General features: G+C 52.5%; 1 protein-coding gene across 3 annotated transcripts in view; it reads right to left on the reverse strand.

Moving 5' to 3' along the window:
• CLK3 (CDC like kinase 3) overlaps nt 1-12,469 on the reverse strand; it is a 13,152-nt gene extending 683 nt beyond the window's left edge. Inside the window, exons 1-12 of one of the 3 annotated variants that reach the window (XM_014960987.1) lie at nt 12,321-12,453; nt 8,414-8,624; nt 8,315-8,329; nt 5,761-5,854; nt 5,352-5,418; nt 3,930-4,046; nt 2,998-3,164; nt 2,755-2,849; nt 1,640-1,769; nt 945-1,027; nt 665-744; nt 477-567 (exon numbers count right to left, since the gene is read on the reverse strand). In XM_014960987.1, coding sequence (XP_014816473.1) covers nt 477-567; nt 665-744; nt 945-1,027; nt 1,640-1,769; nt 2,755-2,849; nt 2,998-3,164; nt 3,930-4,046; nt 5,352-5,418; nt 5,761-5,854; nt 8,315-8,329; nt 8,414-8,614 — 1,140 coding nt within the window. In that variant the 5' untranslated portion in view covers nt 8,615-8,624; nt 12,321-12,453. Of the gene's footprint in view, nt 1-476; nt 568-664; nt 745-944; nt 1,028-1,639; nt 1,770-2,754; nt 2,850-2,997; nt 3,165-3,929; nt 4,047-5,351; nt 5,419-5,760; nt 5,855-8,314; nt 8,330-8,413; nt 8,625-12,320 lie in introns of all 3 variants that reach the window. The other 2 variants (XM_014960986.1, XM_014960988.1) reach the window with 2 other exon arrangements.
• Between the last annotated feature and the right edge of the window lie 1,488 nt (nt 12,470-13,957).

Genomic DNA, 13,957 nt, shown 5'->3' on the forward strand with positions numbered 1-13,957 from the left:
GGGCACCCTGTTCTATTTGGGGGTATCCCTGCTGCCTGCGGGGGGGTTGGACTAGATGGCCTTTGGAGGTCCCTTCTGGCCTGGGCCATTCTATGATTCTATGTTCCAACTTGTGCCCGTTGCCCCTCATCCTCTCACTGGGAACCACTGAAAAGAGTCTGGCTCCCTCCTCCTTCAACCCTCCCTTGAGATACTTGTCAGCATTAATAAGGTCTCCCCTCAGCCTTCTCTTCTCCAGACTAAAGAGTCCCAGCTCTCTCAGTCTCTCCTCATCAGGGAGCTGTGTGATAACACAGCGAGGCAGTGGCTGTGTCCCACCCTCCCTCCCCTTCCCAGCACCAATAACCTCCTCTTACTGCAGATCTCGAGTTTGGGGCTCTGTAAAAGCTGATTATTGAGGGAAAATTCCCCTCCCTAAGCCTCATGGTGTTCATCTGGAGAAGGCAACAGGTCCCACCCCACAACCCAGCACCTACCCTCAGGGGCTTGCAGTTCTCTTGGACGTAGCGCCCGTCGGACGTGTTCTCATCCCACACCAGGTTCCCGTTGTGGAAATATTTTTGCTTCCTGGAGAGAAAAGAGGTCGTTGATGGGGAAATAAATACCCTTCAGCGCGTCTCCCTGGGTTCTATCCACGGAGGTGAGAGCCAGAAGAGGTCCTCACCGAGTTTTGTGGACCATGTGAGATGGAATCGGGCCGAGGATTTTTTCCATCATGACGAGATGCTCGCGGTTTTCGTGGGTCTGAGGAGGCAAAGAGAAACGGCGCGTTAACGGCGATGAAAAAGAGTTCTGTCCCCTGTACGAGGGAAGGAGAGACAACTTTGGAACTCAGCTTCCCCTTTTTAGCACCTGGGGCTGCGCTTCCGTTCCCCTCACCTAAATTTGAGCCCTTTTAGAGGTGGAGGGTTTGGAGGGTTTGGAAATTTTTGCAAGATCTGTACCTGGAAGAGCGTGAAGCCGCGGTAGTACTCGAACAGAATGCACCCCGTGCTCCAGACGTCGCACGGCTGCGCCCAGCCCAGCTCTGCAAAGAGAGTCCTGTTACCTTCTGAGTCTGGATTGGTGTAATCCCTGCAGCAACAATCTGGTGGGGATTGCCAGGAGCCCAGAGGTATCTCCATCAAGATCATCAAGTCTTCCCCCCTTCCATTTATGACTCCACCTTCCCCCAGAATCAATCTGAACCCTTCCTGAACCTCAGGTTTCTCTCCACACTCCACACCGAGGCCCTGCCTTTATCCATCAACACCTTCCAGACCATCAAGGACGTTGTGGGACCACTGGGGGTGGTGGTGCAGCATGGACCAGCTCGTCCCCAACAACTGCTGTGCCCTCAACCTGGTTCATAGAATCATAGAATCATTCAGGTTGGAATGGTGGTGGCCGGAACAATCCTCGCCACCAATACAGACTGGGGGGTGAGGGACTGGAAAGCAGCCCTGAGGAAAGGGACTTGGGGGGCTGATGGAGGAAAAGCTGGACATGAGCAGGCAGTGGGCACTTGCAGCCCAGAAGGCCAATCCCATCCTGGGCTGCATCCAAAGAGGTTGTCCTCCTCCATCCTACAGCCATCCGTGGGACCACCGTTCTCCTCCTCCCCCACATCCCGTGCTCCCAAAATCCCAGCAGAGCTCACCCAGAATCACTTCTGGGGGACGGTAGTGCCGGGTGGCCACGATGGTGGTGTGGTGCTCGTGGTCGAAGGTGGCGCTTCCGAAGTCTGCCACCCGGATGCTGGTGTTCCGGATGGACTTCTCCTCACAGCTCTGCAAGCGAAAAGAGAAGCCCTCAGTGCTTCTGACAGCTCAGGATTAACTCAGGCTTGGAGAGGAGCCCTCTCACCCCACAACTGCCACCTTGGAAGGATTATGACTGTGAAGCTCCGAGCCCTGAACAGCTCTGAAAGCCACCAAACGCTCCACTCCATGGAGTGAAGCAGCCTCAAGGCTTTTAGGAAACACAAGAGAAACAAGAGGTGTGAATCCTACTTCGTTCCTACTAAATAGACTTTTCAAGGCCCTGTGGGGTGTGGAGGGACAGGGAAGATCCGATTTCTGCAGGGGAGGAAAAGGCAGGTTGTTCCTGATCAACCCCCTGCTCTTTTCATAGAATCAGAAGGATTATGACTGTGAAGCCCCGAGCCCTGAACGGCTCAGAAAGCCACCAAACGCTCCACTCCATGGAGTGAAGCAGCCTCAAGGCTTTTAGGAAACACAAGAGGAACAAGAGGTGTGAATCCTACTTCGTTCCTACTAAATAGACTTTTCAAGGCCCTGTGGGGTGTGGAGGGACAGGGAAGATCCGATTTCTGCAGGGGAGGAAAAGGCAGGTTGTTCCTGATCAACCCCCTGCTCTTTTCATAGAATGGTTTGGGTTGGAAGGGAAAACAAGAGGTGTGAATCCTACTTCGTTCCTACTAAATAGACTTTTCAAGGCCCTGTGGGGTGTGGAGGGACAGGGAAGATCCGATTTCTGCAGGGGAGGAAAAGGCAGGTTGTTCCTGATCCACCCCCTTCTCTTTTCATAGAATCATAGAGTGGTTTGGGTTGGAAGGGACCTCAAGGATCATCTAGTTCCAACCCCCCTGCCCTGGGCAGGGACACCTCCCACCAGACCAGGTTGCTCAAGGCCCCATCCAGCCTGGCCTTGAACCCCTCCAGGGATGGGGCAGCCACAACTTCCCTGGGCAACCTGTTCCAGTGTCTCACCACCCTCACTGTAAAGAATTTCTTCTTTTGGCCACAAACCCACCTTTTTCTCGTTGTAGAGTGTGTCAAAATCCGAGTTGACAAACAAGATGTTTTCTGGCTTGAGGTCGGTGTGAGTCAGCTGGTTGTCGTGTAAAACTGCAGCGGTGGCAGAGAGGAGAAAAGAAAAAAAAATAGGTCTAAAAAAACCACAGAGCAAAGCAGGGGTACCATCAAAGACCTGCTCCCTTCCGGTGAGCCATGGTCACCCGGCGGGGCCTGGTGTAAGTCACCCTGGATGACTTACATCTCAAGGCATGGCAGAGCTGGTAGGCCATGTGTCGGATCTGAGGGAGAGGGTAGGGCTGGAAGTTATTCTCCTTCAGGAACTCGAAAGTGTTCTTGCCCAGCAGCTCGAAGGCGATGCACATGTGGCCGTGGAAGTTGAACCAGTCCGACATCAGGACACACAAGCTGGGGGGAGAGAAGAGACAGGAGGATTAAGGGTCGTTTGAATCATAGAGTCATAGAACAATCCCTCACCCCCCAGTTTGTATTGGTGGCGAGGATTGTTCCGGCCCAGGTGCAGAACCTTGCATTTGCTCTTGTTGAACCTCATGAGGTTCACCTGGGCCCACCTCTCCAGCCTGTCCAGGTCCTTTTGGATAACATCCCATCCCTCTGGTGTATCGACAACACCACACAGCTTGGTGTCGTCCGCAAACTTGCTGATGGTGCCTTTAATCTCCCTGTCTATGTCATTGATAAAAATGTTAAACAGCACCGGCCCCAGCATGGACCCTTGAGGAACAAGGGGACAGAAGAGTCATTCTCCCCATTCCTGGCTGCTCCAGAAGTGGTTGGTGAGCAGCAGCTCCGAGGCAGCTGACTCAGCAGCAGCGTCATCCCTCCGTGGGGCACCACAGAGATACCCTTTCCTCACTTTTGCTCAACCACCTTTAGCTCCAGGTCTCCCATTCGAGCGGGAGGAGGCAGCAGGTGGTCGTCAGAGAAGTTTCAGTTCATTTTTCCTCGCTAAAACTCTTAATTGTGTCGAGTCTTAAGTAAGTAAAGGTTCAGTAGAACTAGAGACAGATGCCCTTCCAAAATATGGAGGAATGAGACAGGTTTTCCCCTCCACCTAAGAGCTGAGCAGCAGGTATCCCAGTCCTCAGCCCCACCTTTCCCTGCCTGGAAGGACGCGGTTACCGACCCCCCAGGAGTCTCCTAAGAACTTACAATTTGTTCTCCTTGTCCTTCTCTTTGATTTTTTTCAGGACGTTGATCTCCAGCCTGGCTGCTTCCCGGTATTTCCCAACGTTTTTGATGATTTTCAGTGCCACCTGAGATTTGCCTCTGTAAGGGGGAAGAGAAAAAAAAGGATGGAGTCAGACAAAAAGCCTACGTAGGCAGGTCCTCGGTCCGCAGAGAAGAGGACACATCCCAGGGACTGGCCCAACAGAATCACAGAATCTTCTAGGTTGGAAGGGCCCCCAAAGATCATCTTGTCCAACCGTCAACCTGACTGACAAAAATAGACACCCGCACAACAAACAAGGAGCATCATCACTAAACCAGACCTCCCAGCACTACATCAACCCGGCTTTTGAACACCTCCAGGGATGGGGCCTCACCCCCCTCCCTGGGCAGCCCATTCCAATGCCCGAGAACCCTTTCAGGGAAAAAATTGTTCCTAATATCCAGCCTGAACCTCCCCTGGTGTAACTTGAGGCCATTTCCTCTTGTCCTGTCACCTGTGACTTGAGAAAAGAGACCGCCCCCCACCTCTCTACACCCTCCTTTCAGGGAGTTGCAGAGAGCAAGAAGGTCTCCCCTCAGCCTCCTCTTCTCCAGGCTGAACACCCCCAGCTCCCTCAGCCTCTCCTCATAAGACTTGTGCTCCAGACCCCTCACCATCTTTGTCGCCCTTCTCTGGACCCGCTCCAGCACCTCGATGTCTTTTTTATGGTAGGGGGCCCAAAACTGGACACAGTACTCAAGGTGAGGCCTCACCAGTGCCCAGTACAGGGGGACAATCACCTCTCGGGCCCTACTCCCCACGCTGTTCCTGACACAGGCCAGACAGAATGATACAGGCCAGACAGAAAACTGGAGTTCCCTGCAGTGGAAGAGTCTGTGCTGGAGCCTGAACAACCCCCCCCCCTTAACACATCAGCCTGCAAATTTGGGGGAGGGACTGAGGTGTGAAGCAGACCTTGCTGTAGTGACAAGTGGAAAGTGACACCAGTTTGGTCCAGCATTTAGATTAGATATTAGAAAGAATTACTTTACTGAGAGGGTGGTCAGGCCCTGGAACAGCCTGCCCAGGGAGGTGGTGGAGTCACCATCCCTGGAGGGATTTAAGAAACGTATAGACATGGCTCTTCAGGGCATGCTCTAGTGCCCAAGGTTATTGGTTTATGGTGAGGTGTTGAGTGTGGGGTTTAGTTGGTGGGTGCGGTGTTTTTGGTGGGCGTTTGGTGTGGGGTGTTTTTTGGGGTTTTGTTTTTTGTTTTGGTTTTTTTTTTTTTTTTTTTTGTGGTTGGACTCGATCTCAGAGGTCCCTTCCAACCACTAAGATTCTGTGATTCTGTGATCCCACCACGGTCATCAGCATCCAGGCTGGACCAGAGGAGTTACCCAGCAGGGAAAGGTGCCCACCTGGCGTGGTCGACGCACTCCACCACTTTGCCAAAAGTGCCTTCGCCCAGGCTGCCAACGATTTCATCTAGGAGAGAAAACAGGAGGGGGACATGACCTTCAGAGGGACCTGGGGAGAGCTGAGATCCTGCAATTTTCACAGCAATAAAACGTCAAAGCAAATAATAATAATAATAATAAAAAATAATAATAAAGATGTCTCTCGCTGCTACGCTCTTTTTTAAGACTCAAGTGTCTATTGTCTGCCTGAGGCAATTTACTGGTCAGTCCCATTTATAGGCAATAAAACACTAGAGACCCCCTCCAGTACGGAGAGGAGAGATCTTGTTCTAACACAGGGGGGATAGAAAGTAGAGAGAGAGAGAGAGAGAGAGAGAGAGAGGTAAAGCGTTACGAAAGGTGGCTGTACATCGCTCTTGGAGCCAATCGCCGATCCTGCACACCAGGTGGCCTTCCTTGTCATCTTCCACGCTCCTGCTGCGCTTACTGCTCTGTTGGCTTCTCTGTCCGCACCGCCCCCCGACACGAGCGCGCAGGGCAGAGGGGCAGGCAGGTCCCGGGGCAGGCAGGCAGGATTGTGTTGTCATTCAAGAGGTTGGAGAGACGACGGGGGCGCCGGTTGGATGGATGGTTGGTTGGTTGGTTGGTTGGATGGTTGGTTGGTTGGATTTTCCAGATCCCAGCATTTCATAAGGCACACAGCATATATAACGATAGGGATATTGCAAGGGACACGTCAAGACAACAAAACTAACTTCAAAACAGAAAAGTCATCAACAGCTACAGGTATGTAAAGAAAAACTCTTCGCATTTAGCTACGGAGCAGCAGCAGCCGGGAAGCTCCGGTGTTAAGGTGGCTCAGGGGCCACCGTGCCCCACAGAGGAGGAGGAGGAGGAGGAGGAGGAAGAGGAGCAGCATCCTCCCAGGAGGAGATGCTGCCAGAGGTGGGAGGGAGAAGCCTGGCTTTGCCAGAAGGGGCCGTTGTGTTTTCTGCGCTGGCAAAGGTGAGGAAGGGTAGAAAAAGCTGTCGGTTTGGCCCAGGTGCCCAGCAGAAGCCAGAGGAGCAAGTTCTCCCTCTCTGCAGCCCCAAGGGTTAATTAAACCCCCGGCTGCCCCACAGCCCTCTCCTGCCCCACAGCCCTCTCCTGCCCCCAGCTACCAACCATCCCCTTCTTGACCAAACCGACCACTGCCACTGACCCAAAAATCCATCCTCCCAGACTGGCTGACAAAACAGACCCGGTGTTGCCCATCAGATGGAATTTTAAACCCGGGAGAACTTTAGGAACTTTAGAAACAGGACAGTTAAATTAATCCCCCAGGGACCCTTTCACTCCAGGCGTCCGCTGAAGGTCTGAGGTCACCTTCACCCCTGCTGGCTTCTACTGGAAAACCAGCCCAACCTTCCCGAAAGGACCCCGGGGTCCACAAAACAAGCTGCCCTAATTCCCAATCTTTTTCTACTCGGCCTTAAAAATAGTTACAAGCTCTACAGCCAAAGAAATTAATACAAAGCTCTACGTTTCCACGCCCGGGCTTCTATCGAGGCTTCTCTTCTGTGCCCTTTGCCCCCCAGCTAATCCAAAATACTGAGCTGTGATCAAACCCCAGAAGGTGGAGGAAGGAGGAGAAGGTAGAGAGGACAGCAGAGAGAGCTTCAGTGTGAGACTTCAAAGGGGTTTCAGATCACACCAGCCCAAAACCCACACGCCGTTATCGCCGCGCACGCGCGCAAACCCCACTGGGGCGTTTGCATCCTGACCCAGGCTCTTTCTAAAACTAAAATTAAGAATAAAAATAAACAAAAAAAAAGTCAACTGGCAAGAAAATAAAAGGAGGAAAGCAACAGACCGTCAGAAGTTCCCAGCCATGCAGACCTATCCCCTAAAACTGCAGGGATCGGGGCTCGGTCTTTTAGTTTTTATAACATTTAAAAGCAACAAACGTGTGAGAGGTGGAAGTGTTCCTTGCAGGAGAGCAGCAGGGAAGGGGGGGAGGTTTGGTCTGACACCTCACAACACTGCCAGGGCATTCCCAGTCCCGGGATCAGCCTCCCCACCCACTTCCCAGTATTCACTGGTCATCCTTGAAACACCTCGGGCAAGGAATACTACATTTTGGGGTGGAAAATGGGCGAGTTTTCAAGAAGCTGAAGCCCAAGGACACTGGCGTGTGGAAAAGAGGACACCTCAGAAGGTGGAAGCCTTTTTCTAAGCACAGTGGGGATGGGGGTTAATAACCCCCAGGCTAACGACCAGGCTGATTGATCCCATCCAGGTCTTCCTGGGAGGGCTCCATTCCAAATCACTCCCCAAAAACTGCATTCCAAATCACTCCCCCCAAACACACCCCAAGAAGCAGCAGGAGGACGCAGAAACAAGGCCCTGGCTGGGTATAAAACCCACAGAGTGCCTGATCCCCAGCAGCCAGGCTGGCCAGTAGCCAAGGGTCTCCCTCATTAGCCTATCATTTGAAGCTTTGCCTGATCCCCTCCCTCGAGATGTTAAAGAGCACAACTTAATTTCCTCAGGTATTAAAGCTACATTAAGAGCTGGACTAGTGTGTAAAAAAAAAACCACAAACCAATAGCTACAAACATTTCCTGCTTAACAAGACACAGATTATCGTATTTTTTTTTTTGGACTATATGAAAACGAACACACACGTGCCTGATCCCCAGCAGCCAGGCTGGCCAGTAGCCAAGGGTCTCCCTCATTAGCCTATCATTTGAAGCTTTGCCTGATCCCCTCCCTCGAGATGTTAAAGAGCACAACTTAATTTCCTCAGGTATTAAAGCTACATTAAGAGCTGGACTAGTGTGTAAAAAAAAAACCACAAACCAATAGCTACAAACATTTCCTGCTTAACAAGACACAGATTATCGTATTTTTTTTTTTGGACTATATGAAAACGAACACACACACACAAAAAAAAAAAATAATATGGGATTAGAGGTACTCACCCAGAGTGTTCCCAGCTAAAAAGGAGGTAAGAACGGTTAAAAAAAAAAAAAGAAACAAAAACCCTGACCAATCCTCAACTCGTTCTGGATGTTACTCACCGAGGAGGCACTGCTACAAGACCTGGTCCTGCGTTTCCTGCAGTGGTGCTGGTGCTTCTTTGGACGGTGCTGCTGCTCTCGGCCTCGGGATCGGCGCCAGTTTCGCGAGCGGGTGGAGTAATAATCCTCTCCGAAAGAGGGGCTTCGCTCTTCCAGTCTGTAGGCATCGCTGTCCCGTCTGTATCTCCTGTGATAAGGCATCCTGTCATGGCTGGAGGGCAAAGGAGGAGGTGTTTTATAAGTCTGGAAAAGCAAAAATTGCCCAGTCCTGCCGAATTTAAGCGCTCTCGCTTCCCTGGTGGTGGGGAAACCACAGCAAGCTTGAAACCGCGGCGGCTCAAATCATAGAATCATAGAATTGTCCAGGCCAGAAGGGACCTCCAAAGGCCATCTAGTCCAACCCCCCCGCAGTCAGCAGGGACACCCCCAACTAGACCAGGTTGCCCAGGGCCTCGTCGAGCCTCTCCTTGAATATCTCCAGGGAAGGGGCCTCAACCACCTCCCTGGGCAACCTGTTCCAGTGCTCCACCACCCTCACAGTGAAGAACCCTCTCCTCATCTCCAGTCTAAATCTGTTCCCCTCCAGCTTGAAGCCATTGCCCCTCGTCCTGTCACTGCAGGCCTTTCTAAACAGGCTCTCCCCAGCCTTCCTGTAGGCTCCCTTCAGGTACTGGAAGGCTGCTATTAGGTCTCCCCAGAGCCTCCTCTTCTCCAGGCTGAACAACCCCAGCTCCCTCAGCCTGTCCTCGGAGCAGAGGGGCTCCATCCCCCTGATCATCCTTGTGGCCCTCCTCTGGACCCTCTCCATCAGGTCCATGTCCTTCTTATATTGAGGGCTCCAGACCTGCACACAATACTCCAGGTGAGGTCTCACCAGAGCAGAGTAAAGTGGCAGAATCCCCTCTCTGGACCTGCTGGCAACGCATCTTTTGATGCAGCCCAGGATGGGATTGGCCTTCTGGGCTGCAGCTGCCCACTGCCTGCTCATGTCCAGCTTCTCCTCCACCAGCACCCCCAAGTCCCTTTCCTCAGGGCTGCTTTCCAATACCTCACCCCCCAGTTTGTATTGGTGGCGAGGATTGTTCCGGCCCAGGTGCAGAACCTTGCATTTGCTCTTGTTGAACCTCATGAGGTTCACCTGGGCCCACCTCTCCAGCCTGTCCAGGTCCTTCTGGATGACATCCCGTCCCTCTGGTGTATCGACAACACCACACAGCTTGGTGTCATCCGCAAACTTGCTGATGGTGCCTTTAATCTCCCTGTCTATATCATTGATAAAAATGTTAAACAGCACCAGCCCCAGCACGGACCCTTGAGGAACACCACTTGTGACTGGTTTCCATCTGGACTTTGAGCCATTGAGTACCACCCTCAAAGGGTGAGCGCTCCTCGGCCCCGTTTCTCAGGGAAGAAAAAAAGGAGAGAGTTTGCAAGAGAAAATTGTGTGATGCTCCCATGTTTCAAGGGGCTGTGGGGCTGGAATCACCCACTCAGAGCTCGATCTGAGCTGCCAACCTCATCCGAGCCACCTCCGCCACCACACGCCACCATTTCTCCTCCCTAAGGAAGGTCTCTCATTAGTCGTTCAACAAATGAGATCTGAAGACAGCAGTGAGTCCCCAAGGAGGGGACTGGAGTCCCCTGGAGTCCCCTGAAGACCCAGCCTTCGGTGTACGCACACACAACACATCATTAGCAAGAGGAGTCGTCCAACAAATGAGATCTGAAGACAGCAGTGGGTCCCCAAGGAGGGGACTGGAGTCCCCTGGAGTCCCCTGAAGACCCAGCCTTTGGTGTACACACACACAACACATCATTAGCAAGAGGCCAAGAGGAAAAAAAATTGGTCTCCACAATAGAGTTAAGCTCCTGTTTCTCTTACAACACTCAAGGGCTGCACATACGTGAGGGAGACCTTCAGCCAAGCTCATCTCTGTGTTGGGAAGGGCCAGAAGACAGGAGCTAAAGCTCCCCTGGGTCAGTATTTATCAGCTGGAGGTGCACACATGGTGTGAGGAACCCCAAGTGCACGTTAAACCATGAAGAGTGGCTCTCCCCGCCCCGTCCTCGATTAGCCCCCCAAAAAGCACGACTGTCTTCTCCCCCCGTGGCCGGGCTAATGACACAGCTTCCTCCACAAGCCTCATTTCACACCATCATTGAGGGAAAAGCCATGTTTTTGGCGTTGCAGCTCAGAAATAAGAGCACGTTGGTTTTCCAGCAGCGCCCAGCGGACGCTGCGGTGTGATATCCCCAGCCCACAGCAAAAGCAACGGCTTCTCCAACCCACCAGAGCCCTCACTGCAGCAGCTTCAGCCTGGAAATAGGAAATTTTCTCATTTGCACCTCAATTAGCTCCCTCGCTGACAGCTTAACGGGCCACGGGTACGTCTGTAGGGTTTCATCTCCTCTAGGATCAAGACTAAAATTTCAACCTGCCTGCCAAGACGGCGGCGGCTCTAGGTCACCGCTGAACTACCCAAAAGCCAAAAAAAACAACCCAAAAAACCCCTCCAACCTGTTCCGACACCAACACCCAACTCCAAACACACCTTTATGAAACTTCAGCACGTGCTTTGAAGTTACAAGAGGAGTCAGAAATGACAATCTAAACCACAAAGGAGACCAGCCAACCCGCGAGAGGCTCGCGCTCCCAGACTGACGAGGCAAGAAGGTTTTAATCTAGTAAAAGGCTGTTTTCATACAAATCTCTCCTACAGAATCCATGAGAGGAAAAAAAAAAAATAATAAAAAAATGGGAAAGCCCACTGTGTGTCTCAGCTCTATTTCACAATCCCCTTCCTCCAAGTAAGTAAAAGCCAGGCTGGGGAAGGGAAATTCATTTGTAGAACATCTCAGGAATTTTAAAGATGAACTCAGCTCCCCTTCTGGCTGCAACCTGCCCCCCAGTTCAACCAGTGGAACCACACCAAGCTCTGGTACCACTGAGGATGGCCAGCCTAGTTGGGTGTCACCACGACTCTCCTCTGTTCCAGAAGCCTCACTGTTATCAGAGGCTTTATCAACCCCGCTTCCAGCACCTAATTGTCCCTGCAGAAACGCCAAACAAAGAGAGGATCAAAGGTAAAAACCCGGAGCCGAAGCAGAAAAGATGAGTTAGTGACGCTCTCGGATCCTTTTCACTGAATTTCACTGAATTTTAGAGTTGGAAGGGACCATAGAGATCATCTAGTCCAACTCCCCTGCTGAAGCAGGACCACCCAGAGCTTGTCAGAGCATGTTACTCAGGAGCATCCAGGTGGGGCTTGAAAATCTCCAAGGAAGGGGACTCCACCCCCTCCCTGGGCAGCCTCTGCCAGGGCTCTGCCACCCTCACCGTGAAGAAGTTTCTCCTCATATTTGAGTGGAACCTCTTCTGTTCCAACTTGTGCCCGTTGCCCCTCGTCCTCTCACTGGGAACCACTGAAAAGAGTCTGGCTCCCTCCTCCTTCAACCCACCCTTGAGATACTTGTCAGCATTAATAAGGTCTCCCCTCAGCCTTCTCTTCTCCAGACTAAAGAGTCCCAGCTCTCTCAGTCTCTCCTCATAAGGGGGAAAAAAACAACCAATACTGTTAGTTTAAAATCTGATTTGTAATCATTTCAGAAGGAAGCGGGTTGTCGGGAAAGACTTTAATGCCTTCACGGCATGAAAACTGGGAAATGTGATTCCAGATGAGGCTCTTCTCCCTCCTTAATATTAAAGCTTTGGGAAGAACTTTTCCGGTGAGATAACAGAGAGATAGAAGGGAAGGCCCACACCATTAAGCCTTCCATCTCGGGGATTTATGGCTTTAAAGCTGATCCACAGCCAGGAAATAAAAGCTGCCGCCGCTCCGAGACAAAACCTCTCCCTCTCTCCCCCCTCAAAAAAAAAAAAAACCCTAAACAAACCCTGTTTTTTTACCTTCTCGATCGTGATCTCCTGGCCAGATCCCTGCGGGGTGGGTATCGTAATCTCCCCTCGTAGTCTCTGCTCCGAGATCTTTTCCTTTTCCACCTGTGACCCAGGTAGTTCTCCTGCTCCGGGGACCGGTATCTCTTACAGTGATGCATCTGAAGGGGACGAGAGGTGGTCAGTTCTTAAAAATCCTCACTTTTTGGGACGTAACTGGCTCCCTAACCCGAAGGGTGATGGCAGAGACCCCCCCAAAGGGCGCAAAAGCGCCCTTTGGGGGGGTCTCTGCCACCACCCTTCGGGTTAGGGAGCCCGGTGGCAATGGCCACGGTGCTCACCCCCTCAGGAGACCTCTACCACCCCCCGCCATTAAAATGGAGGCCACCCCTCACCTCCAAAACAACGTTACCGCTTATTTCCCCGCCTCCCCCCTCCCCAACCACCCGAAACGGAGAATTAAGAAGCCAAAGCAGCGCCTCAGCTGGACGCCATCCCCTCCGGGGCTACCACAGCGGGGTGGGGAAGGGGGTTCTTCGGCCAGGCCTAGGCCTAGGCCTAGATCTAGGCCTAAATCTAGGCCTAGGCCCGGCCCGTTGCCCCCCCCTATGGCCTTCCTCACCCTCAACATGGCCTTTTTCCCTGTTATCTGGCCTTACCATGGCTTCCCTCACCTTCTCCTACCTCACTGTGGCCATCTTCACCCTCTCCATGGCCTTCCTCACCACAGCTATTCTCATCCTCAACATGGGCCTCCTCCACACAGTCTGCCTCACCATAGCCTTCCTCTCCAAAGCCTTCCTTGCCATGGCCTTCCTCCCCCTCAACATGGCCTTCCTCCCCATGGTCTGCCTCACCATGGCCTTCCTCCCCCTCACCATGGCCAGCCTTGCCACGGCCATCCTTGCACAGCCATCTTCACCTTGACCTTTCTCACCATTGGTCCTTCCTCACCATGGCCATCCTCACCCTAGTCCTACTTGCCATGGCCTTCATCACCATGATGACCCTTGCCAAGGCCTGCATCACTGTGACCCATGCTCTTTCTCTCCCCATGGGGTCTGCAGACAATCTCCTCCCACCGAAGAGCTGCCCTTGTCCCATGGGGACCTGCCGCTGGGGCTGGAGAGAGGTCAGAGGGGCGAGGAGCTGGTGGAAGAGAGTGTCCAGTTAATCTACATGGAGAAAGGTACTGATTATTTAGTAATTAGCACCATTCAGGGGGTCACGTGAGTGAGGTTTTGCTTCCTCCTGCCCCATGAGTAGTTGTCCATCCCCTCCCACCCCGGCCACCGTTCTGGAGGACAGTTCTTGCTCCTGAAGCTGGCCCACGGGATGCTGCTGGCCCACGGCACAGCCAAGCAAAGAGCATCAGGAGAGGAAAGAGCTTCAATTACCCCACAGGTGCCATCATGCTCGTAGCCTTTATTTATTTATCAACCGCTCATTTGGGCCAGCAATTAATTAAAAACGCCGACGACCACCTTTATGCGCAAGGAGGGTTGGGGTGATATCAGTGAGTCCTTGCGTGTCTTCTCCTCGGGGAGAAGCCCGTATCCCAGCCCGTGGGGATGGGGAAGGGTCTGGTGAAGGGTCTTGGCTGCTGTGGGACTGGGTGGAAAGGGTGGGCTGGTCATGGTGGGTTAGAA

The sequence above is a fragment of the Calidris pugnax genome, unplaced genomic scaffold, assembly GCF_001431845.1.
Source record: "Calidris pugnax isolate Ruff unplaced genomic scaffold, ASM143184v1 scaffold486, whole genome shotgun sequence".
In the NCBI taxonomy this organism is placed as follows: domain Eukaryota; kingdom Metazoa; phylum Chordata; class Aves; order Charadriiformes; family Scolopacidae; genus Calidris; species Calidris pugnax.